We start from the raw sequence: 26,927 nt of genomic DNA, 5'->3' as shown, positions 1-26,927 counted from the left end.
TGGCATAAAAGAAAAATCGATAATTTTAACCCATGCAATGTATTTTTGGCTATTGCTACAAATATACCCCAGCAACTTAAGACTGGTTTTGTGGTCCAGGGTCACATATGTGGTTTCTTTTCTATTTTGAAACATTTATTATTTCTTAACATTTATTATCTCTGTCTGAAGTTGACTTGCTCAGTATGTAACAAGAAATACCTGAAAACTAAAACAAAACAAAATAAGAAACTGAAACTAAACTAAAAATAATAATAATAATAAGAAACTAAAACAAAACAAAGAAATTAAAACAAGAAACTTGGGGAGTGGCAACATAACGAGATAACAAGGGGAAGTACAAATATGGCCATGACTAAACCAACTAAACCTGAACCAAAAGGGGGAGACAACGGAACAAACCAAATACAGTAGAAACACAGGGGGAAACACACTAGGAAAAACAGAAAAATACAGGACACAATACTGACATAAATATTAATAATGTAAACTGATTTGGCTTTATTATACTATACGAAAAAAGGTAATCAGATCTGCAATGCTATGTACATTAAAAACCTCATTATAAGTAATGTAAACAAGGTAATTACAGAAGAAGCAATTTAATTACATTCTGTTTACAAAATAAAATGAAACAATACTGAACAAGCATTAACAAGGTAATTATATCAACTTTTTTACAATGTATGTTCTAGATTAGAGTGAGTTACTTATAACAGATGTGATGGTGTCAGACCTATTTATCTGAACCCAGAAAGACACTAAACATATGGCAGAGAACACCCTGATCAGCTTACAGCTACTTTATAATTTATGATCTGGTTGGACAAACCTAAGCAGCACCTCTGCTTCTCATTTAGCCTCGAACAGGTAGCGATGTTGCCACAGCAAGTACCAACTCAAATTCAAACTACTTTGAATGAACAAACGCAGTAACGCTATGCTTAAGCTTCAATGAACTGCAATCATGTTTGCGGCAGCAACTAAGAACTTTGTGAAGCAGGTGGGGAACACAGGACGCCTCATTCCTGTGCCTAGTCTAAGTGAAGCGGACCGATATCAACCCCTCAGCCTGGTGACGAGGAAGAGGAGACGACATTTCTGGAAGAAGACCAAATATGCCACAACCCCCTTCTCGCTGAAAGACATACTCGTGGGAGAGAAAGAGATCACAGCAGGTGAGTTATTTAATAAAATATTTAATAATTTTATATAAATTAGCTAGAGGAGTATAGCTGAACAAACTTTTGGTTCTCATGTCTTCAGTCAAACATCCATGTAGAATATTATGTGCATGTTTGCATAAAAAGCTATTAGTAGTCGTTTTTATTATGAATTAAGGTGTTTTTGCACTATTTTTGATAGGGGTCTCTTCATATCAGCTCCTGAACTATGAAGACAAGTCTGATGTTGCCCTAAATGGGCGTTTGGGCAACCATCTGATTCACGAGGTGGGAGTAAACGTGAGTGGTTCAGATTCTGTGGCGGTAAAGGCCTCATTTGGAATTGTGACCAAGCATGAGGTGGAGGTTCCGACACTACTGAGGGAACTCAACACAAGGTAAAGAACACTGTATATATATTTATATATAACAGTAGATCTAAACAGTCCTCAAAATTGGTTAGGAGATGGTATTTGGCACTAGGAATGTTTGCTGTTTTTTTCACTCCACTGTTTGCACAGACATTGGTAGGTGGCTATTTTTATGAGAGTGCTAGAACAATTCAAGAAATTGCATTTGCTTCCCCCAAGAAACTTTGTCTTTTCCTCTCATATCATATAATTAGGGACCATTATATCCGAAGGCACCTCTTATATCCATTAGATTTCTTCTTATTCTTCTTCCATGTCTTCCGCTCTTGAGTCTATGACAGCCCATAGAATCACTTGCGGGAAAGTTGGCACACTGATATAGGGCAGTCTCAACATTAACCATAGCAAGATTGGAGTCTCTAACTCAAACTCTCTAGTGCCACCACTTGTCCAAAGTTTCACTCATGTTTATGTTAATAACTTTTGAACCATAAGGTCTAGAAGGAATATTTTTTCCTCTGAATCCTTGCCTCATGCCGAGTCGAATGAACACCAAAATTGAACAATTTTGAGATTTAGTTTTAGTAAGATTTAGTTTTTTCACTATTTTTAATAGTTGATTAATCAAACCGTTCTCAATTAATGCATGAACGAACTCTATGAAGAGCAGGCAAAAATTGATGTAAGGATATATCCCTGCAACGGTTTGGCATATTGAGAGCAAACTTGGTGTGTGTTATAGCAAACATGACCTGAGGCTACCTCCACAGTTTTGGAGCAGCCACACCTAGTGGTCAGGAGATATGAAAAATCAAAACTTACTTTTAAAAGCTTTGGCCAAAAATCACACAACTGGTCTCTTTAGATTCAGTGGAGCATGCAGAGTTGAACCATACCCAATTGCTGTATTTTTACGAAACTCACTGTGTCTTCGGCATCATGCCCTGATGGTACTTAAAAAGTTTTGCGGCATCACCACCTTGCAGTCAAAAGTTATAAAGAAATTTCTCAATAAATTCTTTGGCTCATGCCGAGAACATAGATACCAATTTTGTACCAATTTTTGACCATAGTCAACCGAACTTCATGTCCACCATTTTGATTTATGTTTTTCGAACTCCTCCTAGCCTGTTGGTTCGATTTTCACCAAATTTGGCTCTGATCATCTTCAAACCATGCTAGCAAAAAGTTTAATTTTGTGTCCTTATCCAAAATGTTTATCGTTTAACACATCAACGAATTTGCTGAAATCAGCCTGCATCTGAGGCTGTATCTCTGCAAAGCTTTGACATATTGACATATTGAAACTTTGTGTGTGCCATTGCCACCTCACACTGACCATGCCACATCAATTTGGTAACAGTGCCACCTATTGGTCAAAAGTAATAAACCATTCATTAACCATTAATTTCCAAATGCAAATATTAATTTCCAAAAAAGCTAATAACTTTTGATTGCATTAGTCTTCTGTAATTAAAAAGCTGGTCTCAAAAAATTCCTTGGGTCATGCTAAGAACATAGATACACATTTTGCCATGGTTGGCTGAACTTCCTGTCCGCCATTTTGATTTATGAGAAAAACCTACTTTTTCGAACTCGTCCTAGTCCGATTCACCTTCAGACTGTGCTGACACAACAAAATTTGAGCCATGATGCCAAAATTACTCTAAGGCTTTATCTCTCAAAGTTTTAAGATATTGACAGCAAATTTTGTGTGTCATTGTCACCTCACACTGAACACACCACATCGATTTGATAGCAGCAACACCTGTTGGTCAAAGTGATAATCATATTACTATTGGATGTTTCAATGATTTTTCACCCATTTTGACTAAAATCATCTTAAAATTTCTTTAGTTACTCATTGCTTCAGTTGGTTTGATGCTTGCTGCCTTGTTTGCCTATTGCTTGGCCTCTTAATTGCTGCTTGCAACTATATTTTCCATATAACATCTTCATAAGGTGACATGAAAATGAGACTTTTTCCATGTTTAAGCGCTATAATCAAGTCCCCGGTGCCATCTACCACTCCAGGAAATGTGAAAAAGGTTAATCCGGTAACTTTGTTTTGGTAAGCCTTTCTCTGTAAGCATGTGAAAAAACAAGCCGCTCAGATTTTGCTCCCTTAGTGACATAGAAATGGTAACTTATTATTATATTACCACCGCTTAATCTGCATATTTTCACCCACGACGCCACCATTTTGTTTTCACAAGTGACAATGGTGTACCAGTTCTAATGCCATGACCTTCACAGACATACTTTTTATAACTCGTGTGTTTTAACATAAACTTGTATGTATTTGACAGTTTAAGCGCAAAAAGACATGAAAAAGAACTTTAGTACTCACATGCCGTGTGAGAGCTACTTTCTTTGCGCAGACTTCGGATATGTGTGCTCAGCAAACCCTATTTCAGAAGTTTGGCTTTAAAATGCATGATTTCAGCACAATAGACATGATAATCAAAACCAAACAAACGTTATTTGGGAGAGTATCTAAGGTAGGAGCTGTGAAAGCACAGCCCTATTCTGGAAAAGGAGACTGAGGGCAGTATGCGTTAAAAAACAGCATGTTTTTGCTTCCACTCAAAATAGGAATTTTCAAAAGTTTATAATAAATGATCTGTGGGGTATTTTGAACTAAAACTTCACAGACGCATTCTAGGGACACCTGACACTACATATTGTAAAACGGGGCATAATAGGTGCCCATTAAGTTACTAATGATAACTCCAGCTCTCACATTCTTTTTTTCACAAATCCCTCTCTCTATTCTCCTCTCCTTTTTCTCTCAGGAAAGTTGACCTGGATCACTGTTTGATCCGTCAGTCCAAAGAGAGTGGCCGGACTGTGCTGTGTGTGGTCATGGAGAGTATCCGCACCACACGACAGTGTTCCCTCACCGTCCACGCTGGAGTACGAAGAACTACTATGAGGGTAAACAAATGCAAGTGTGCCCCTCAAACTGTATAGGCCTATGTGGTTGTAAAATCTGCTGTTCTCTGATACTCTCTATCATCCCACACAGTTCCAGATAGATGATGCTCGAAACCCTAAAGGTCGAGATAAAGCCATTGTCATTCCAGCTCACACGACCATAGCATTCAGCGTGCTAGAGCTTTATGTGCGCCTTGATGGACGTCTCGGTAAGTACTAAATGACTGTGTAATTTCAGTAATGTAAAAATCTGACTCGGAGTCATTCCTTTTTTTTTTTTTTTAAGAAATGTATATTTTTATTCAGCAAGGATTCATGAAACTATAGAAGCCTGCAAGCCACTGAATTAAAAAAAAGTTTATTGCATTATATAAACTCGCAATTACAACTTATAAAGTCAGAATTGCGAGAATTGCATGAAATAAATTCACAATTGCAAGCTATAAAGTCAGAATTGCGAGATGAAAACGGTTTTGTTTGCAGTTCTTTTTTCTCACAAATGCGAGTTTGTATCTTGCAATTCTGACATTTTTTTCCTCCCAATTGCAAGTTTATATGTCGTAATTCTGACTCTTTTTTTCAGAATTGCATTATCAAAACCCGTAATTGCAAGCTATAAAGTCAGAATTGTGAGAATTACTTGATAAAAACTCACAATTGTGAGACATAAGTCAGAATTGAGAGATAACAATTTTGTTCGCTATTCTTTTTTTCTTGCAAATGCCAGTTTGTATCTTGCAATGCAATTTTTTTTAGACAATCCTAACTTTTTCTCAGAATTGGGAGATATAAACTCACAATTAGGAGCAATAAAGTCCAGTTTTGAGGAAAAAAAAGTGTTATATGTTCTCGCAATTGCGTGTTAAGTCAGAATTGTGAGTTTATATCTCGCATTTCTGACTTTATTTATTTGCAGTTGCTAGTTATGAGAAGTAGTGAACACACACCCAGAGCAGTGGCCAGCGATTTTGCTGCGGCGCCTGGGGGAACAGTTGGGGGTTCGGTGCCTTGCTCAAGGGACTCACCTCAGTCGTGGTATTGAGGGTGGAGAGAGCGCTGTACATTCACTCCCCCACCTACAATCCCGCCGGACCTGAGACTCGAACCTGCAACCTTTGGGTTACAAGTCCAACTCTCTAACCATTAGGCCACGGCTGCCCCTGACAGCTTTTTGACTTCATTTCTCAGAATTGTGAGTTTATATCTCAATTCTGAGTTAAAATGTCAGAATTGGAAGTTTGTATCATGCAATTCTGAGAACATTTACAATGTTACAAAAATGAATACGTCATATAAATGCTGTTCTTTTGAACTGTCTTCTTAAAAAAGAAAAATGTATCACCGTTTCCACAAAGCAGCACAAAAGTTTTCAGCATTGCTAATGTTTCTTGAGCTTCTAATAAGCATATTAGTGTGATTTCTGAAGGAACATGTGACACTGAAGACTGGAGTAATTAAAATTATATAAAGTAAAATTGTTTGTTGCTATATCTAATGATCTTTGATTGAACTTTGGTCAGACATATGTGTGGCACCAGAGTCAGTAGGAGGATTTGAGAGGGAACAGATCCGTGAGCAGCTTGGAGGATTCCTTGGCCGCTTTTCTGTTGGAAGACTCAGGAGATTCCTATCAGGAATCATCTATGGAAATCCTTTCAGAGCAGGTGATTTCATTTCTTTTGTCATAGCTGTATCTGCAATATTTAAAAAGATTTTAAAGAAATGTTCTAAATATGACTTGACATCTCATATGTGCTTGCTGTAGACGACAGAACATTTGAAGAGCTCACTCACTCTGATATGTACATGGATGATGTTGTGACGGACTACTATGAGAAGGCTGCCAGCATGACTGAGCTGTCCACATCCTCCTACCTGCGGGATGAAAAGCACACACGTGTAAATCTGCTCAACCATAACATACCTAAAGGACCGTGTGCCTTGTGTGGAATGGGCCACCAGAGGCGCGAGACTGTCTACGGATGTCTGGAATGCTCTTCAGGGGGAAACAAATATGTCCGTCTCCATGCTGTACCATGTTTTGACCTCTGGCATAAAACTATGAGGTGAGGAATGGCCTGGAAGAGCTCCCAGAGTGATTTTCATGCAGATGTTGCGCAAGATAACCACAAGATGTACAAGTCTCGCCTGTAGTTTTGGCAAAAACACATTTTAAGAAAGCAAGAATGTTTTTGCTCACTATAAGTGGCACTGACATTATAAAACCAATGCTTTCAACAAATTCGAAAACATTTTACCTCAATCTGATTGTTTAATTTGTTTAATGATTGATGCATTTTTTCCTTGTGTTGTCAAACTATTTGAGTATATTTATACCCCTAGTATCTTAGTTGTTAAATAACAATTATCTAAAGTCTCTTATGCTCACCAAGGCAACATTTATTTGTGACCCTGGACCACAAAACCAGTCATAAGGTTAAATTTTACAAAACTGAGATGTATACAATAAATAAGCTTTCTATTGATGTATGGTTTGTTAGGATAGGACAATATTTGGCCGAGATACATCTATTTGAAAATCTGGAATCTGAGGGTGCAAAAAAATCAAAATACTGAGAAAATCACCTTTAAAGTTGTCCAAATTAAGTTCTTAACAATGCATATTACTAATCAAAAATTACATTTTGATATATTTATAGTATGAATTTTACAAAAAAATCTTCATGGAACATGATCTTTACTTAATTTCCTAATGATTTTTGGCATAAAAGAAAAATCAATAATTTTGACCCATACAATGTATTTTTGGCTATTGCTACAAATATACCCCAGCGACTTAAGACTGGTTTTGTGGTCCAGGGTCACATTTGTAACTTCATAACTGTTTTCTATTTTAATATATCAAACATTTTTATTTATTCATTCCTCAAAGCTAAATTGTCAGCATTATTACTCCAGTCTTCAGTGTCACATGATACTTCAGAAATCATTCTAATATGCGGATTTGCTGCTCAAGAAACATTTGTGACCCTGGACCACAAAACCAGTCTTAAGTAGCATGGGTATATTTGCAGCAATAGCCAAAACACATTTTATGGTTCAAAATGATCACTTTTTCTTTTATGCCAAAAATCATTAGGATATTAAATAAATGTTCCGTAAATATTTTTTTGTAAATTTACCACAGTAAAATATCAAAACCTAATTTTTGAATAGTAATATACATTGCTAAGAACATAATTTGGATAACTTTAAAGGCAATTTTCTCAGTATTTTGATTTTTTTGCACCCTTAGATTCCAGATTTTGAAATAGTTGTATTTTGGCCAAATATTGTCATATCCTAACAAACCATACATCAATAGAAAGCTTATTTATTTGGTTTTAGATGATGTATACAGCTCAATTAAAAAAAAAAAAAAAAAATTGACCCTTATGACTGGTTTTGTGGTCCAAGGTCACATTTATGATTATTGTTCATGTAGAAAACAGTTGTGCTGTTAATATTTTTGTGGAAAGTGTAATACATTTCAAAGGTTTGAGTGAAGTAAGATTTAACTTTTATTCATACATGTAAAATGTTACAAAAGATTGGTATTTCAAAAAAAAAAAAAATACTGAGAAAAGTATCAGTTTCCACAAAAATATTACGCAGCAAAATATGCTTTACAATTTTAAGAACCATTATTAATAACTAAGCAGCAAATCAGCATATTAAAATGATTTCTGAAGGATTGCTTGGTTTTTGAAAGCTGGAGCAATGATGCTGAAAATTCATCACAGGAATAAATTATGTTTAAAAATATAATAACAGAAATCATTTAGTTAGTTATTTCACAATATTACTATTTTTACTGTATTTTTTTTATCAAATAAAGACAGACTTTGTGAGCATAAGAGACTTTATTTAAAAACATTAATTAAAAAAAATCTTAATAATTCCCCACTTTTGACTAGTATACACATTGGAAAACAGTACAATATACATAATACAGTATAATAATAATAATACAACCTGAAAAGACTTATCTCAGACACAATACTAGGTGCTAATTGTGTATCGCATTGTTTACATATTGTCCATAGTGTATATGGACAACAATTGTCCATTTATATCAGTTTTGAAATGGTATTTCCTGCCTATCCAGATTCAAATGGACAAGATAAACTAGGGCAAAAAGCTAGGGCAGATATTTATTTCATCACATGAAGACCAGATGCTGCGTTTTCGAACACACTGTGCCGTCTGAATAATTCAGGCCTATTAATAAATTAGCCTGTAGATCACGTGATGGCAGAGCAGGAAGTGCTTCACTGACAGATGTCTCCTGTGAACAGTACACCATGGAACTGTTTCCACAGTGTGTGAACCAAAGGCCAGGATAGTGCAAGGTTACATTTGTGTGCTTATTTGACACCTGTTGGCCCTAATGGGTTCAGAATAGTGTAATAGATGGACAAAATATATTTTAAACCATCGATTATGTAAGAGCTTGAATAACACAATAGAATGTCAAGATCAAAAAGTAAAAGATTGCCTCCACAAATTCATGTGCTGACTGAAACATTTGCAATGCTTGTTAACAATGTTTACAAATTGAAAACAATGATGTGAAAGTTTGAATCTTACAGTAAATATTAAAATTAAACGTTTGGAGTTAGTATGATATTTTTTTTATGTTTAAAATTTGTACATGTCAAAAATACAGTTAAAAACTGTAACATTGTGAAAATTTATTACAACTGTGTATATGAAAAGGCAAAGTTGGAAACGTCTTTTTCCAAAAGATTTGCATGTATGCAAATTGTATAATATATCCAAGGTACACATTTCTAGTAACTGTGCAGTTAATATTCATATGTCCTCTCAAATGTCACTACTGAAACAGAAATAATTTAATTAGAAGGGTTATATTGACCTGTGGTGAGATGATAGACAGACAGATTTAAGATGCCAATACTTAAATGCTTTTTATTAAATTTTTTTTTTGGTTGTGGGACAGTAGTTTGCACCAATTCTGTAGAAAGCCCCATACACACAATCAAATTGCCCATCAAATATTTAAAATGTAATACATTTTTACTTTTACATTGCACATATGGTACTTCAATTACCAGTTAAACAGATGTTTCACATCTTCGTATGACAAGAATTTGACTTTAGTTGCTGCATTGGTGGCCAACTTTCTTTCTCACTTGAAGACAGAAGACATGTTTCTTATTCACATCTTTATTACTCACAAAAATAATGACCAACATTCTGCATTAACGACAAAAACGGCTCATATGCAGTGGGCCTTTTCAATTTCTATATTAAAGCTTGCATCAGAACTCACCCACTGCCAACCCAAACACTCTCCATTCTCACAAACAATTCCACTCCAGGATATGCACTCAAGCTCAGACTCAAACAGAAGAGCCACATAGGAACAAATAAATATAGACCTTTTTCTTCTTTTTTACTTCAAGTCAGAATTAAAGCACTTTTTGATCCTGCATTTCTGGATGAGAGAGGAATATTGCAGAAATTAACCACTGAAATGTCCGTTTGGCACAACTTCACTGTTCCACATTTCCAGTTCAATATGAATTTCTAATACAGCCATTGGGATTATGAACATAGCATCTCAAAACGTAAAATAGCAAAAACAATGCATTCCTCTCGCCGATCATCCAACTCTAGTTTTACTTGTGTTAAACTCTGTTGCTTTCCTACAAACAGACAACTATAAAACAAGCATGTAGGATGCTCCAGAAACAGATGTGAAGTCATCGTATTTAACATGTTTTAATGGCTTTAAAATAGGAGATGCTCTCGAATCAAGGCACTTGAAGGCCAGACACAAAAGACACAAGAGATCCACTGAATACTTTGCTTTCAGTGCAAGTACCATCATTGCCATGCACATCACACCTTGCTATTAGGATGCTCTGAGACTAACTGGTAACATTGTAGGTTTTTAAACACACAAGTTTTGACATACTTAGTTGACATCACTGCATCTCATTCAAACTAAATAAATATGCTTACCATTCCTTATTAATGCAAATATGATGTAAAAAGAGATACATAACTGCTAAAACATCCCCACACTAAGAAACTCTTATTACTCAAAATAAGGTCCATTTAGTAACTTTAGTCGCCCATTGTAACTAAACACGGGAACATAAACAAGCTACTTCTGTGAGTTGGGAAATGCTCACAGTTTAACCAGTAGGGGGCGATAAGACTACATTCTTGGAATGAGAACGATTCCAGCCTCACGTCAAATGCTAATGAGACTTCCACCTGCTCAAATCTATTCACACCCCAGTCCAGTGTTCTGCTCATATTTGCGCTTCTAGTGTTTGGATTCATACAGTAGGGATTGGATATTTGTGCAAACAAACCCAGCCTGGAACCAGCAATCCACTGTCTGTTAGCAGAATTGGGTGGAATTTTGCAACAGGCCAATATAAAGCCAAATGTCTTTAGAAAAGAGCAGAAGGGACAGATGTATGGTGGTCCTGTGCTTTGGTCAATCTGATTCAGTCAGTCTGACATTCCCAACGCTCCTACTGGAGCAGCTTTTGGTTGAGGATCTCCCAGATCATAGCTTTCCTGAAATACGGCATATGATTCTAGAGAGAGAAATTGAAAGACGCATGCATTATTGAGATTGCATGTATTATTATGCTTGTTTTAGTGCGTGTATGTACACACGTACCTGTCTGAATGTGAGGTTGCGCCCTCGGGAGATATAATCAGCATATTTGCATACGAACACACCACAATCACTACCGTTCTTCTGCTGAGGGATCTCCTACAAAGACAGAAACACAGAATGAAACACTCTTCTACAGCAGTCAAATTTAACATTTTGAACATAGAACAGTGGTCTATTTTCAATTTAAAAATGCAAAAAAGGACTTGGGCACCAGGGTAATTATATTTAACTAAAACCACAAAAACCACAAAAATCTGCTACCTGAAAGAAAATAAACGTTAACTGAAATATAAAATATTGTTTTAAAAAGCCATTTGCTAAAGCAACACTATTAATTAAAAACAATTACTAAAACTAACTAAAGTAGAAACAGAAAAAAATAAATAAAACCCAACTCAAAATATAGAATACACATCTAAAGCAGCATGCAGACTCATTCTTGTTATTTGCATCTGCAATTTCATTTATATTTACTTATTGCGCCCTCTTGTGGACTTATGAGACAATGTAGATTTTTTAAAAATCTGGTGATCACTGAGGTCTTACAGCTTTTACTCTGAAATATTCAATTAAATTAGGATGTTGGCAATACTAAAAACACTGAATGGAATTTCTCAGTCCTACACTGTTCTTGTAAGATTTAAATAAATAAATAAAAGTTATTCAGACACCAGATATAATTTTTTATATTTTTTAAGTGGGTGCAGGACACTAAAGTTTATGTAAGTGAGAATAGCAAAATTAAGTAAACTGTGAGATATTATACCCAAAAATTCTTCACACAGTGGACTACCGGTAAAGCTGATTAAAAATAAATAAAAATTGGAGGACCAAAAATTATTCAGACACTTTGACCTGACCATGTTTTGCTAAAGTGTTTATTCTTTAATTGCTAATGCAACCTTTTTATACCACAGACTGAACAAAATTAAGCATTGCTTGGTAATTGGTCAACAAAGTATTGATAGGTGTGTAAATATTGTCATACTAACAGCTGTCTAAATTTTTGGTTGACTGTAATCCATTACATACCTTTCTGTAAAAGTTGTCTGACTTTCTTTTATTTGTTCTGACACAGTTTAACTCGGAGTTCTTGTCATATTTTATTACCATTTTCAAACTATAGCAAATAAACGGTGATAATGTGAGAAATATTGAAGGTGTCTGAATAAATGTTGGTTTGACTGTAGTTATTGATGTGCTTACAGAAGGCCGTAGACTGCTCAAAGTCCACTTTGATGTGTCCAAATCTTTGCCCTTCTTCACCTTTAACTCTTCTTTCAGATAAAGCCTGAAGGACAGATGCAGTTATTAGATTAGTAATATGAACAAGTAGAGTCTCTTTTGAAATATAAACTGAGCACAAACTTTAACATGGATACACTTAAAGGATTAGTTCATTTTCAGAACAGAAATGTACAGATAATTTACTCACCCACCTTGTCATCCAAGATGTTCATATCTTTCTTTCTTCAGTCATAAAGAAATTGTTTTGAGGAAAACATTTCAGGATTTCTCTCCATAAAATGCACTGCTATGGTGCCCCAGAGTTTGTACTTCTAAAATGCAGTTTAAACACAGCTTCAAAGGGCTCTAAACAATCCCAGCCAAGGAAGAAGGGTCTTATCTAGCAAAAGATCAGTTATTTTCTAAACAAATTGACAATTTATATACCTTTTAACCTCAAATGCTTGTCTTGTCTTTGTGATGCACATGCGTAGTTAACTGTTTTGACCCGGAACTCACAGACTCAGCATGCACATCGCTTGTGGGCACCATAGAAGTCCACTATTTTGAGAGAAATCCTGAAATGTTTTCCTCAAAAAACTATTTCATTACAACTGAAGAAAGAAAAACATGAGCATCTTGGATAAGAGGGGGTGAGTACATTATCTGCAAATTTTTGTTCTGGAAGTCAACTAATCCTTTAAAAGGATAGTTCACCCATTAATAAAGTTGTTACAAAAATAATGTCTTTATTCAACAATTCTTCTCTTACCTGTCAATGTCCACTGACATTCACAAGAGTACCACAAAGCATGCGTATAGTACTCTCGTGAATTTTAGTGGACAGTGAAAGGGAAGAGAAAATTTAATGAATTAAGTTATTTTTGTTATCTTTGTGCACAAAAAGTACTCTCATAGTTTCAGAAAATTACAGTTTAACCACTGATGTCACATGAACTATTTTAACAATGTCCTTACTGCATTTATGTGCCTTGACCGTTGTAGTTCCCTTGCTGTCTATGCAGGGTCAGAAATTAAATCTCTTAATTTGTGTTGTGAAGATGAACAAAGAACAAAGGAGAGAGGTGAACCATCCCTTTAACCTCATCAGTACAAAGCAGAATTAAACAGTACATGCAGCACAGTACATTCAGCATGATCATATTATTATACATAGAAATTTATGCAAGTTACACATTATCACTTACAAAATCATGTCACAGATGTCATCATGCCGTTGACCCATGGAGTCGTATGATCGTACAGACTTTGATTTGAAGTCAACAACCTACCGTGGTAAAAAGAAACATTACACAAAAATCTAAACCTCACAACACATGCACAAATTAATTAGTAAATAAACTTTTATATGCTAATGATATATATATACACACTTTAAAAACTATTATGCACCAAATAATATATGCTTGTGTCTTTCTCACTGTGCCACCACAGACTGTTAAAAGTTACATGGTTTCTAAATGTAAGGGTTTTCTAATGTTTACACTCATAATACATGGAGTTAATTACTTACAGCAAGGGACCAGTGAACACCCAAGTGAAGGGGAACCAGAATAATGTCATACAGGAAGAGGTCTACAGCCTTAGTCCAGCGCCGCACTGCAGCATGTCCACCGTTATGCAACTTGGGAAAAAGGAACGTGCTGAAAGAGTAGACCTTCCTGTTTCCTACTTCCTGCTCACTGCGGGACATCACGAGATTCATGTAGAAGTTGATCACCTGAGAGCGACAGGGTTACAGTACATGATCAATCAAAGGTCATGTGAATATTCATGAAATAAATAGAAAAATAAAGGAAAATGCCAATTTTTGGATTAGAGAGAGGTCACACTGGACATTCTGATTTAAGACCAAAATTAAGGAAACAGATAAATGGTCGATTTAAAATTAGACTATTTTACCTAAACAGGGTTTCTGCAGATATGAACAAGTGAAATTTAAGACTTTAAGACCTTTTTAATACCACCTTATATGAAATTTAAGACCTAAACCTGTAATGGAAATTTATGTTATATTACATGCCTATATGTAATATTTAATGTGTTTAATGTAAAAAAGTAAACAAAATATACAGTGAACTTTTCATATCAGCAGATACTATTCCACACAAATGTCCCCATAAAAGTAACACTAAGAGATATCTGGTGATGTAAACAATTTATTTTGAAGCAATATTTTCATCAGCTTTTACATCTTAAATCTGCATATTTGATTTACCTTTATAAAGGCCTTTTTTTACTTTTGAAATGTATGCATCACCTTTGAAATCATTACAATTTATCAAATTCTACATGGCTGTTAGCAGTCAGATTACATCATTTACAATACATTTATGAATGTACAAATTAGATATGTTGGGGTGGGGATGCATATTTTTAAGCATACTAAACTACCAGCAGGTCATTGAGTTATTTCAACTGATTCGAGCAAAACGCTGAATCATTCAGTAGTAAAACTATGCTTGGAGAATGTGCTATACTTTTGCTTTGATCTTTGTTTGGAACTATTTTCGTTGGTGAAACAACAAAACAGTAAATGTTTTGTCTAAAATGTAAGTAACTACTTGACTAACTAGTTTATTAAACTAAAATTAATGTAACATTTGTAATCGTGAGAATATTCAGCAAAAAGCTCCCTTGGTATATTACTGAACAATATCATGTCATAAATAAACTATACATTTTCTATTGTTCCCCAAGTGTACTTCTTTAGAGTTTCTTTATGTGTGCTGTTACGTTCATTTGTTAAAGTATGCCACAAATAGACCAGATCTATCCATTATCAATTGCAGTTTACGCTGATTTTATTAAAATAGGAATCTTTCTTGCCTTTCGATGCTTCGCTGGTTAATTTTGTTTCTCCAGTTTTAATCAGGCTGTTTGTTTGGTCGGGCAAGAATAATTTTTTTTTTTTAAATGTATCTCAAAGGCTGGGATAGGTGGACTTATATTTATTATTATTACTGAGACAATTACATACAGAAAACAGCTTGTTGAACCTGTATTCTGCTACTGCGATTCTGTCTGACGACGCAGTAACTACCGCAGGGGGAGAAAAAAAATCTCATTAGACACTGCGGTCATTCCAGTCGCGTCTTGAAAACACACGGTCACGCCAGCCGCACTTTTTTTTGCATGCACGTCTAATCACGCACTTACGGTATGGGTGCTGGGAGCGGTCAAAGTGGATGTAATGACACTGTTAGAACGGCGTTTTCTTTATGCTTTACCTGATATTTTCCATCAGGACCTAAATTAAGTAATGAAGACTGAAGATATTTTAGCGGAAATGTGACCAAAACTATTTAAGACCTATCGAAACTGAATTTAAGACTTTTTAAGACTTCTTAAGGCCTTATATTAGGAAAACGTTATTTAAGACTTAAGGATCCGCGGATACCCTGCTAAATAAATGAAAAAAAAAAAAAAAAATCTGTATGATACACATTTAATAAAGAAAAAAAAAGATTGCACACTACAAATATATTTAGACAATTAAATGTACCCTATGAAGGATTTGTTGAAATTTGCTAAAGATTACATTTGCCACTGTTTTCAAATTATTACAGTTTTTAAAGATTAACTTTAATTCAGCATTAGATGACGGCAAAAGTATTTTAAAAATAGCAGAAAAGTGAATACACAACTAAATATTCAATATCAGCCAATAACTGGTATAATATATTGTGCACTCCTAAGCAGCCTTTTAAAAATGATGTTACCTCATCGTTGAGCCAGCTGCCCTCTTGCAGGGTTGCCAGATCCCTCTGTGTGATACGCAGTTTGAAAGCACTGCACAGAACCAGGTTTGGATCCGTTTGAACAAGAGCAGCACTCACTTCCTGCTGCATCTCCTGTTACATGATACAAAGACAACACTGTGACTCAAACCAGAAGGAAAGGAACCAATATGGAAACAAATGAGCATGTTTACATACACATCAATATCCACATTCTGATCATTTTATTACAAAATAGAGGTTAAAAAAAACTTCACCGATATTTGAATATCCCCCTTTACTTGACACTCGCTAATATCCAAGCAAACAAGACATGCATTTCCTCCCCACATTTCTAATACTTGGAAATAGAATTTTTAGAAATTAGGTTAACATGTTTGTGTGACATTTATAATCAGTATACGTATGGAAGCCCATTTCTGGCACTGAATAAAAAAATAAATAAAGTATTGCAACTTTTTTTCCCCTCACAACTCTGACATTTCTTCTCACAATAACCGTTTTACATCTCACAATTTGGACTTTCTTTAGAATTACAAAATATATACTTGCAATTGCAAGTTATAAAGTCAGAATTGTGAAACAAAGTGTAATTTTTTTCTTGCAAATTTAGTTTATCAACCTGACATCAACTTGCAATTGAGAGTAACTGAAAGTAAAAAGTTCAATTTTGAGAGGGAAAAGATATATTTATAAAATTGCAACTTTTTATCTAATTTCTGGCTTCTAAACTCGCAAAAGCGAAGAAACATTTGAGATAAACTTGCAATTCTAAGAAAAAAAAAAATCAGAATGTATATATGGTTGATATATCTCAATTCAGACTTTTTTTAATCCATTAAAATTCTGACTTTATAATTTGCAACTGCGAGTTTATCACGCAATTCTGAGAAAAAAAGAAAAAAAACAGAATTGCAAGAAATAAACTTGAAAAAAAAGAAGTCAGAATTGTGAGATAAAGTTGCAGTTACAGCAATTATTTTTCAGTGGCAGAAACAGGCTTCCATTAAAATGACCAATATTCCTGTGCATTTATCTAACTTAAAACAATGCTAAATAAGCAACAACCAGTCGGAGATTGGTATAATAACATTTAATCAAATCTGGAATTTTTTTAAAGACACAAACCTTGGTCAGTCTGGGAAACTCCTCATCACCTCGCCTCACTGTATCTGTAACCAGTTCAGATCTGGATGGTTGCAATGGTCCTGTAGCTGTTTCTTTTTCTTTAAGATTCAACCTGGCTTCAACCTCAGCTGACAGATCGACATCTACAGGCTGGACAGAGGGTGAGGAAGAGAGGAAAAGTGAACAAAACATAATAATAATAAAAACATTTACATTAAATAACATAATATATCTCCCGATTTATCTGCAAACATCAACTCATGCATGACAAAAATAAAAAAAATACAATAAGCACTTACGATTTTTCTTGCAGTCTGATTAACCAATACTCCTTCCTTGACATCGCTTGCTTGAGTGCTTCGATTAACATCTATTGTTCTACAGCAGATTTAAAAATAAATACATTTAAAATCATTGAACGCAGATTTGCATTTATTAATGCTTATGAACCATGTTGAAGTGTTACCTGTCTTTAGTGTGCATCAGTGGATCCCGCCACACAGACATATTAGGTATGGCTAAAGGCAAAAACAGAAAATTTGATATTAGCTATTTATCAAGAATTTAAAATCATTTCATATAGTTAAAAAAAAAAAAAGAAAAAAGAAAAGCAGCGGGTGTAATTAAGCTCACCTCTGACTGGAGCAGGTCTGCTCATGTCAGTAGTGCGACTGATGGAGGTGTGTCCATTTGCCTTGTGTCCATCAAGGGAGAATGTAGTGCTAAAACATTTGTAATGAACATAGGATTAACTTCCTCCAGTCATGCTGCATTGATGTTCAAATGCTAAGGACTCATGCACTTACATTTGATGCTTCATCCGTCCAAACGGCAATGGTTTGCTCTTTGAGTATTTCTCTGACGCCATCTCTACTAGCTTCCTGTAATGCTCTCGATCGCTCTCTTTCAGTGCCTGTTCAGAAGAGAAGATGCTCAAGAAATCACAGACACAAAAGTATTAAGTTTCCCGTACATTAAAATTCAGTTTCCCTACCTCCTCAACAGTGAGGCAAGGTTTGTGTGTGCGGCTCGGATGCTCCATTTCAGACGGTCTTCCGCTCAGCCCGTGGGTGGTGCAAGACGGCACTAGCTTTAGAGATCTGCGCATCTCCCTGCCTTTGTCCTGGCTTCCCTTGTACAGCATTGCTCCACTGCTAAAGGAGATGAATACAGAGACCATTATGCAATGTCTAAAGGACAAATGAAACCCAGGACCACAAAACCAGTCGTAAGTGTCACGGGTATATTTGTAGCAATAGCCAACAATACATTGTAGGAGTCAAAATGATACATTTTTCTTTTATTCCAAAAATCATTAGGATATTAAATGTGCAATAGGTGATTGTCTTCAGAAACTTTTTTTTGTTGTGCTGGTTAAAAGTCTCTTCACATCCCGATAGCAATTATTAAGTAAAGTGGTCTAAATGTATGTCTATATTTATATATTCTGGGGAAGGCGTAGGACCAAGAAATGTTCAGACCAACATTTTGATTGGATGAACATTACGATAGGCTGAACAGTTAAACTGCCCAATGATATTCAGAAAAATCCTTCAGATCCCACAAATTCAGTTTTGCCAGCATTTGTGTGTATTTAAACTCTTTCCAACAAAGGGACTTAAAATAATGAAAAATATGACTAAAAGATACTTACTCAGGTTTCCATAAAGCCTGGGGGTTGTGGTGGACATTGGGTGCTGTCCTTTCTTTATTTTTAAGTCCCATTTCTATCTGTTTATCTGAAGAGAGACAATTGCAAATCATTAGTAAACTGACAAGCTGTAGATAAATATAAAATGAAATTTATGTGCGGTGCACAACCATTCAAAATGTTTTTAAAAATCTCTTATGCTCACTAAGGCTGAAAAACAGTAATATTGTGAATAATTTATTTAAAATGTTTTTTGATTATTTTTAGTTTTATTGAAATACATTCAAAAAATGTAAGAAATTCTTGTGATAGCAAAGCTGAATCTTTAGCAGCCATTACTTCAGAACCATATGACCCATCAGAAATCAAATTAATAGTTACTAATTATTACTAATGTTGAAAACAGTTGTGTTGCTAAATATTATTTGGAAACTAAGATGCATTTTTTTTCAGGGTCCTTCAATGACGTTCGAAAGAACCAACAATAATAATAATAATAAAAATAATAACGTATGTTTGTCAAAGTCTTTGCCAGATCACACTCACCCATTCCGTCACTCTCAATCCATGAACTCAGGCTGTTGCTGTGAATGTCATCAATACCCAAAAAGGCAACTCTGCCAACCTGAGTTACCAGTGAGAAACAAAAAAAAAAAAACAAGACAAATGTACACTTTGCAAGAAACCAAGGCTTCACAAACAATGCACGTATTTGCATATGCTTAGTGGTGATTAAATGAACATACCTCCGTAAATGCTTTCCGCTTTTCATGTTCTGTCTTTCTGTGGTGTCTTGATCGGAACAGCCCTGCAATTCCTGCAAAAGTCTTCTTGACAACCCTGATAATCACATCTGCAGAAAGACGACACACATACAAATAAAAGTCTTTTTGGTAGCTGATTGAGAAATGTTAGTTAGGCACTGTTGTTTACATAGAAGAGCTCATCTAAATGTTTACCATGTCTTGCTCTTTTGACCTCTGGATATTCCGTCACACAATCAGCTGAGTACACACTGCAACCCAGGAGAAAACGAAACACTTTAAGTCTGTGTATCAGATGCATCAAAGACTAGTTCACTCAAAAATTAAAATGTACTCACCCTCAGGCCATCCAAGATGTAGATGAGTTTGTTCATCTGAACAAATTTGGATAAATTTTCTATTACATCACTTGCTCACCAATGAGGTGAATGGGTGCCATCAGAATGGAAGTCAAAAAAGCTCATAAAAACAGCACAAGTAATCCACATGACTCCAGTCCATGAGTTAATTTCTTGTGAAGTGTGTTTTAAGTAACAAATCCATCACTCAGACATTTTTAATGTCAAACTATTGTTTCCAGCTAACGAGTCCTCTATGCAGAATACTGCTTCCTCCACTGAGTCATTTCATCTGAATTTAGGAGAGAAATATGCACAGATCAAGTAGCATTTACAAGTACAAAAAGGTTCTAAACAAATATGTCAGTGTATTTTTGCACCTTATGTCAAATATTCATCTTTTTACTGGAGGAAGCATTATTGACACATATTTCGGCAAGAACCGACCGTTTAAAGTTAAAAAGCCTTAATAATGAATTTGTTTCTTAAAAATACACAGGTTTTCATTTCACAAGACATAAACGGATGGACTGGAGTGCTATGGATTACTTGCAGATTATTGTGATGCTTTTATCAGCTGTTTGAACTCTCATTATGATGGCACCCATTGACTGCAGAGGATCTGTTGGTGAGCAAGTGATGTAATGTTATATTTCTCTAAATATCTTCCAATGAAGACAAACTCATCTACTTTTGAATGGTCAGAGGGTGAGCAAATTTTCAACAACTTTTCATTTGTAAATAAAGTATTCCTTTAATATAAAAGCAATAAAATGCGTTGTGCAGGCATTATCAGAAAAAAAAAGACGTTATCTATACTGTCCATTTAATGACAAAAGATCTGTAATAATTCCAACCACAACAACTACTTCATAAATCAACTTTATGTTTGACAGTATCCTATTAATTTAATAACAAAGCTAGTACTTGTTTGCTGAAAGTCTATAGACGAATTGTTTACATTGGACTGATTCCTGCCCCTGAAGACAAATGCAATATAACGTTGCTACACTGTCTTTTGTTCATGTAAATGAACAAGAAACTGACACGAGACAAAACAAAGCACTGTTAGTTAAACTAAAAAGCAAATGTAATTATGTTTATTCAGAAACGACGAATACAAAAAGACTACTAACACACCTTTGATAGTTTCGTTTGGCGGGCCTACTGTTCTCCAGCCGCTGAGCGTCTGTGCCCGCGGCTCGTGCTACACCGTTCCCGTGCTCACTAGGCCAAGCTGCGGATTTCTCACCAGAAAAAGGCACGAAGAGCGACGATAATCCGTCAACTATCCATTCATACATCACAAACCACCACGATGAATAAAACTCCGCTTCGTTTGTTAGTGCCAGGTCTATACTGAAAATTTTGAAACGGAAAAATGGACCCACTCGTGTTTCAACAGCCTTCCGTAGCCGTACTGCGTCACTGATTTGTCAACTGCGAAACCGCAGCACTGCTCGTCGGTTAGGCCCTCCCACTCTCCAGTGCTGCTCAAATATTGCTCTGAGATTGACGTTCCTTCACACCAACAGTAAAGGCGCTGCAGAGCAGCGAATAGTAAGTTTTTGATGCCGTTTTGCCATTGGGTTCAGTGCTAGAAACAGTTCATAAAATGGAACAAACGAAATAATGCTTCATTAAAAACGACACACAGTTTAATTACTTACATTTTTATCTGCGTATTCCGTGTATGCTGATTCAGATTTTTCTGGTATATGAGTAAAGTGATTCGTTTTACAGCTAAACATTTGGCGGGACAAATCCTGCAACCAATCAGATGTGCAACTGAGCATCACGTGTCTCAAAGCGGAAGAAATATCGAGTGGGTATGCTTGGTGTACTTCGTGAATGTTCTATGTCCGTTAAACCTTTTTAAAGCATGCAAGGCATGTGAGGTATTTTAAACAGCATTACTTGACATGGCATACCCTTCAGCGTCAGCTAGCTTTATGTTGCGCAAGACAGCATTACACAATGTTCTGCCTATTTAAATATAACCCTATGACTATACTGCAAAGACATGAAACAGCTGCAACAACTGACTTTTAAAAAAAAAACATTAAACTGAGCACTCATTTTGAGATATCACTATAATATAATTTAATGAATCTTTCAGTCAATACAACCACATTAAAATTACAATAAATTCTCTAAGAGTAACAAAATGGTTTAAAAGTAATGCATTACAATATTGAGTTACTCTCTAAAAAAGTAACTAATTACGTTAGTTACTTTTCATGGAAAGTAATGCGTTACATTACTTTTGCGTTACTTTTTTAAATCTGGGCAGGGCTTGCTTGTTTGTTTTTAATGTAAAAAGCCTCAGGCTTAGAGAAAAGTAAATTCATGTCTGTACAGTAGACGGCAGAAGAAAAAATGTCAACTCTTCAGCAATAAAAAAGAGAAAATGTTATAGTATCTTGAGTAATTTTTGCTTATTAGTATGGATGAATTGGATCATTGAAGGTCGGCAGCAAAGACATCGACTAATAAAATGGGATTAAATACATAAAGGATATTTGTATTATTTAACATTTAATTATTGCAGGTTTGCATTGAATTTCACTGTTTTTATTCATCTTTTTTTAGTGAGTGAGATTTTTTTTTTGCATGTTTACATTTATTCTAGAACTAAAGTAACATCTTACTCACAATTTCTCTCAACATGGAGACAGGAAAGCTTTTAGTCAATAAATGGGGGGGGGGGAGTAACTGGCGTTACTTATTTAAAAAAGTAACTCAGATATTTTCTTGTCGATTAAAAAGTAATGCGTTACTTTACAAGTTACTTGGAAAAAGTAATATTATTGTAATGCGCTACTCCCAACACTGGCTGTATTGTCAATTGTAAATTAAATGTAGGATATTTGGGGAAAAAACATCCATGTCAATGTGACATCTCTCTTTGAAGATGAAGAACGATCCATCTGCCTTTGGCAATTTGTCTGCAAGCAAAAGAAAAAGTGTGTTATGGTACACTGCGTTCTAATATCTTCATGCAAAAATCATATAAATGTAATAAAAGAAGAAAAAAAAAACTTTACTTTATGTTTAACTTAGAGTCCAAGTGGGGTCCTGGAGTTCACAGCATCAATTCCCATTCTTCAAGGCAAAACAAGTTAACATGAGTATATTATGATATGATTCACAGTGACTGTTGAATGTTTTGAGTGTTTAAACTGAAGAGTTAAACTGCCTGCTGTTCTTCAGAAAAATCCTTCAGGTCCGACAAATTCCTTTTTTTTTTTTAGCATTTTGTGTATTTGAACCCTTGCCAACCCTTTTTTTTAATGCTGAGCACAACTGAAGGACTCATATGCAACTATTACAGAAGGTTCAAACACTCGCTGATGCTTCAGAAGGAAACACAATGTGGAGGAGCCGGGGGGTGAAAACTTTTTGAATTTGAAGATCAGGGTAAATTTGACTCATTTGCCCTCTGGGACAAGTATTTCTGTAGCTTCTGAAGGGAATTTTTTTTTAGGCAAAATAAGAAAAATGTCCACATCTTCATTCTGTTCAAAAGTTTTCACCCCCCGGCTCTTAATGCATAGTGAAGCATCAGTGAGCGTTTAAACCTTCTGTAATAGTTGCATATGAGTCCTTCAGTTGTTCTCAGTGTGAAAAGACGAATCTCAAAATCTTACAGTCATTGTTGGAAAGGGTTCAAATACAGAAAAATGCAGAAAAATCTAATAGTGTTTTGGGACCTGAGGTATTTCTGAAGCACAGTGGGCAATTTAACTGTTCAGGACAAATAACAGACGCATGAACAACTATTACTAAACAAAAAACACAGCTGTGGATCATTCAGCTAACAACACAGTATTAAGAATCAAGTGTATGTAAACTTTCCAACGGGGTAATTTTATAAATTCAACTATTATTTTTTTTTTCTTGTGGCTATATATAAACATATTTTATCTGAAATATCTAATTCAGGTCAGTACTAAATAAAAAATACCATGTATTTTGTATGATCCCTCTTATTTTGGTAAAATAATTCACATTTTCCAGATTCTGCAAGATGTATGTAAACTTTTGACTTCAACTGTATAATTACAATAAAACAATGATTTTTAACCATTTTATTTATTGGTATTGTTACATTGATGACTCGTACGTGTTTAAGGGTGGCAGAGTTACAGGACCCATCACATGCTGCATTGTTGGCTGATGGGTCCCGCCTTGTCCTGCTGGCATCAAAGAGGGCCAAAAAGAGTAGCCGATTGGAGGAAGAGGTGGTACATGAGAGCCATAGTGATGGTGATGATGGACTGCTCCTCCTCTCACTGTTGAATGAAGGTCCTAAACAACATCAAATTAGCACTGTTTTATTGTAAAACAAGCAAACTTGGTTCAAGCTGAATACAACATGTCTATAGATGATTACCTGCCCCAAATGTGAGGCTAGAGGTGTGACTTGACTGGGGTTTCCTCCTGGGTACATAGTCATTGGCGGAAGAGCTTTCAGCATCATGTTGTGCATAACTATCTGGTGCATCTGAGCATTCTGCATGAGCATCAACTCAACCATGTCTGCCATCATAAGAATAAAAAATAGAGAAGATTTTTACCAGTCAAAAACACACACATACACACAGTACTTATATTTTTTTGGCTTAGTATGCAATAACTTTTTTTTTTTTTTTTTGTATTTTATGTATACCTTCTTTAATACTTCCTGATCTGTAGGGAAAGGTTTGTGGGGGTGGGATTTGTGCTATGAGAGGCTGTTGCTGCGGTAACTGCTGGATGATGGTGGCTGGCTGTTGAGGAACCTTGTGGAAGGGAAATATAAGTTTTTTGAAGAGAGCCAGCAACATATTATTGTAACAGACACATACACACACACACAAATGGTTTATATGTACACTCCCAGTCAAAAGTTTTTAAACAGTAAGATTTTTAATGTTTTAAAGAAGTCTCTTCTGCTTAACAGGCCTGCATTTATTTAATCCAAAGTACAGCAAAAACAGTAAAAATCTGAAATATTTTTACAATTTGAAAGAATTGAATATATTTGAATATACTTTGAAATGTAATTTATTCCTGTGATTTCGAAACTAAATTTTTAGCATCATTACTCCAGTCACACGATCCTCCAGAAACCATTCTAACAATCTGATTTGCTGCTCAAAAAAAGATTTATTATTATTTTTAATATGTTAAAAACATCTGAGTAGAATTTTTTTCAGGTTTCTTTGACGAATATAAATTCAGAAGAACAGCATTTATCAGAAATATAATTTTTTTGGTAACATTATAAATGTCTTTATCATCACTTTTGATCAATTTAAAGCATCCTTGCTAAAACGTACTAATTTCATAATTTCTATAATGTTACAAAAGCTTGATCAAATAGATAAAAGATTTGTATTCATCCAAAAATCTTGAAAAAAAGATTTTTAAATATTGATAATAATAATAATAATAAATAACTGTTTCTTGAACAGCAAATCATCATAGAATGATTTCTCAAGGATCATGTGACTCAGAAGACTGGAGTAATGATTTAGCTTGAAAATGAAACAAACATTTTGCTTCGATCACAGGAATAAATTACATTTTAAAATATATTCAAATAGAAAACAGTTATTTTAAATAGTAAAATATTTCCAAATGTTACTGTTTTTGCTGTACTTTGAATCAAATAAATGCAGGCTTGGTAAGCAGAAAAGACTTCTTTAAATAACATGAAAAATTTTTCTGTTCAAAAACTTTTGACTGGCAGTGTAATTATTTTAAAACAGCTATTTTTTTAGAACAGCTAAAAGGTATTTAAATAAACTGGAATAGTAAATGCAGATATTCTGTGCTTGATTTAACTAGTATGGTTAACTAGTATGGCTAAAAAAGAGAATATAACAGCTGGAGGATGAGAAAACTTTTCATACAGTGTGTTGGATAATTTGAGGTGGCTGAGGGGCAGGAGGAGGGAGAGGAGCAGGTGGAGGTAGAGGTGCAGGTGGTGCAGTTTGGTGAATATGGATGGGAGGCACAGGTTGGAGTGGGCCAAGAAGAGGTTGATAATGATATTGCCCATGAGATCCACCCCATGTGTGTGGCCTTCCCTGATCCTCCATATGCTGTTCCTGTTGCATACACATAAACATACACAAAGGCACACTAATATTTGTGACACTTCAAGATTACGTTTGTTTTAATCATCTTAATACAAAAGTAAAACACATACTTTATATAGAGTGCAAAAACTATTTTAATGTAATCTCTGTGAAACATACCCTTAGTCTCTGTAAGAGGTTTCTCTTTCGTCTCAGAGCGCTGTGTAATGCATCTGCCTGCCCATCATAACTTCCTGTGAAATCAAAATATTAGATTACTTATCTATGTTGTATTCTGCAGTTTCAGCATCCACTGCTGCTTTTGTGTTTATTCCATAATAGGCTTGGAATAAACATTAAGAGGATGACTATAGAAAACATTCATTCTGTCTGGGAGCTTTTTTCAGAGCAGGTCAGAATTAAACAAATTAAAGAAAAAAAAAAAAACACAAATAATTGTAATCATGTAATGTTAATATAGTAGCTAAACTACTCTCAAAATTCTAAAAATGCAGTGGAGTTTACAAAAAATCACTACTGTCTGTGTACTTGCGGAAAACGCTGAACCTTCTCGTTCAAAGTTGTCATTTCTCTCATTTTCCAGTCTCTAAAAAGGAGCAAACAGATGATATAAGTCTTTAAATTGACATAAAATAAAAATAAAATAAAATTATTATTATTATAACCAACTTACCTTTTCCAACATTTTTAACCTCAGCCTTGTCATTTGGTCAACCACTGGGTCTGCCATTTAAAAAAAAACCCGTTGTAGATGCGTTTATTTAATTATTGTCCATGTTTGTTGTAGAAGAGTGTCTGTTGTCAAAACATATCTGTGTTGCAGAGTTCTTT

General features: G+C 35.1%; 3 protein-coding genes across 4 annotated transcripts; 1 reads left to right on the top strand and 2 right to left on the bottom strand.

Moving 5' to 3' along the window:
* The first annotated feature begins 967 nt into the window (after positions 1-967).
* On the top strand, positions 968-6,541 carry pjvk (pejvakin). The gene is given in 6 exon segments (XM_073851176.1): positions 968-1,178; positions 1,366-1,561; positions 4,330-4,471; positions 4,563-4,680; positions 5,992-6,042; positions 6,192-6,541. Coding segments are annotated over 6 exon segments (1,068 nt in total).
* A 1,836-nt stretch (positions 6,542-8,377) lies between these two features.
* On the bottom strand, positions 8,378-21,439 carry senp2 (SUMO specific peptidase 2). Of its 2 annotated transcripts, none has more exons than XM_073851557.1 (17): positions 21,148-21,439; positions 19,865-19,920; positions 19,652-19,758; positions 19,452-19,530; positions 18,909-18,993; positions 18,249-18,405; positions 18,061-18,167; positions 17,888-17,976; positions 17,721-17,772; positions 17,554-17,632; positions 17,255-17,404; positions 16,109-16,240; positions 13,900-14,106; positions 13,574-13,653; positions 12,345-12,429; positions 11,139-11,234; positions 8,378-11,052 (listed from the first exon to the last, which is right to left on the bottom strand). In XM_073851557.1, the coding sequence occupies exons 1-17, from the start codon at positions 21,309-21,311 to the stop codon at positions 10,987-10,989; spliced, it is 1,791 nt and encodes a 596-aa protein (XP_073707658.1). In that variant the 5' UTR covers positions 21,312-21,439; the 3' UTR covers positions 8,378-10,986. The 2 variants fall into 2 exon arrangements, with proteins under 2 accessions (XP_073707658.1, XP_073707657.1); XM_073851556.1 differs by having other exon boundaries at positions 8,380-11,052; positions 18,249-18,408.
* Positions 21,440-23,066: 1,627 nt separating this feature from the next.
* Positions 23,067-26,826, bottom strand: c12h21orf58 (chromosome 12 C21orf58 homolog). Its single transcript, XM_073851838.1, has 8 exons — positions 26,770-26,826; positions 26,625-26,682; positions 26,256-26,329; positions 25,908-26,105; positions 24,680-24,791; positions 24,404-24,549; positions 24,134-24,318; positions 23,067-23,112 (listed from the first exon to the last, which is right to left on the bottom strand). Exons 1-8 carry the CDS (start codon positions 26,824-26,826, stop codon positions 23,067-23,069), a joined length of 876 nt encoding a protein of 291 aa, XP_073707939.1.
* Between the last annotated feature and the right edge of the window lie 101 nt (positions 26,827-26,927).

This window comes from Garra rufa, chromosome 12, assembly GCF_049309525.1.
Source record: "Garra rufa chromosome 12, GarRuf1.0, whole genome shotgun sequence".
Taxonomy (NCBI): Eukaryota; Metazoa; Chordata; class Actinopteri; order Cypriniformes; family Cyprinidae; genus Garra; species Garra rufa.
This window is presented reverse-complemented; position numbering and strand designations above follow the sequence as displayed.

Bases quoted from the DNA above. Each gene is read 5' to 3' on its own strand.
- senp2 (XM_073851556.1), bottom strand. From the start codon at position 21,311: ATGTATGAATGGATAGTTGACGGATTATCGTCGCTCTTCGTGCCTTTT. The intron at 17,405-17,553 runs GTAAGTGCTTAT...CCCTCTGTCCAG, and splicing joins ATCAGACTGCAAGAAAAATC to CCTGTAGATGTCGATCTGTC. The intron at 12,430-13,573 runs GTAAGTGATAAT...TCTGTCCTTCAG, and splicing joins GACATCTGTGACATGATTTT to GCTTTATCTGAAAGAAGAGT.
- c12h21orf58 (XM_073851838.1), bottom strand. From the start codon at position 26,826: ATGGCAGACCCAGTGGTTGACCAAATGACAAGGCTGAGGTTAAAAATG. The intron at 26,106-26,255 runs GTATGTTTCACA...TGTATGCAACAG, and splicing joins ACCTCTTACAGAGACTAAGG to GAACAGCATATGGAGGATCA. The intron at 23,113-24,133 runs GTACGAGTCATC...TTTGCCTTGAAG, and splicing joins ACTCTGCCACCCTTAAACAC to AATGGGAATTGATGCTGTGA.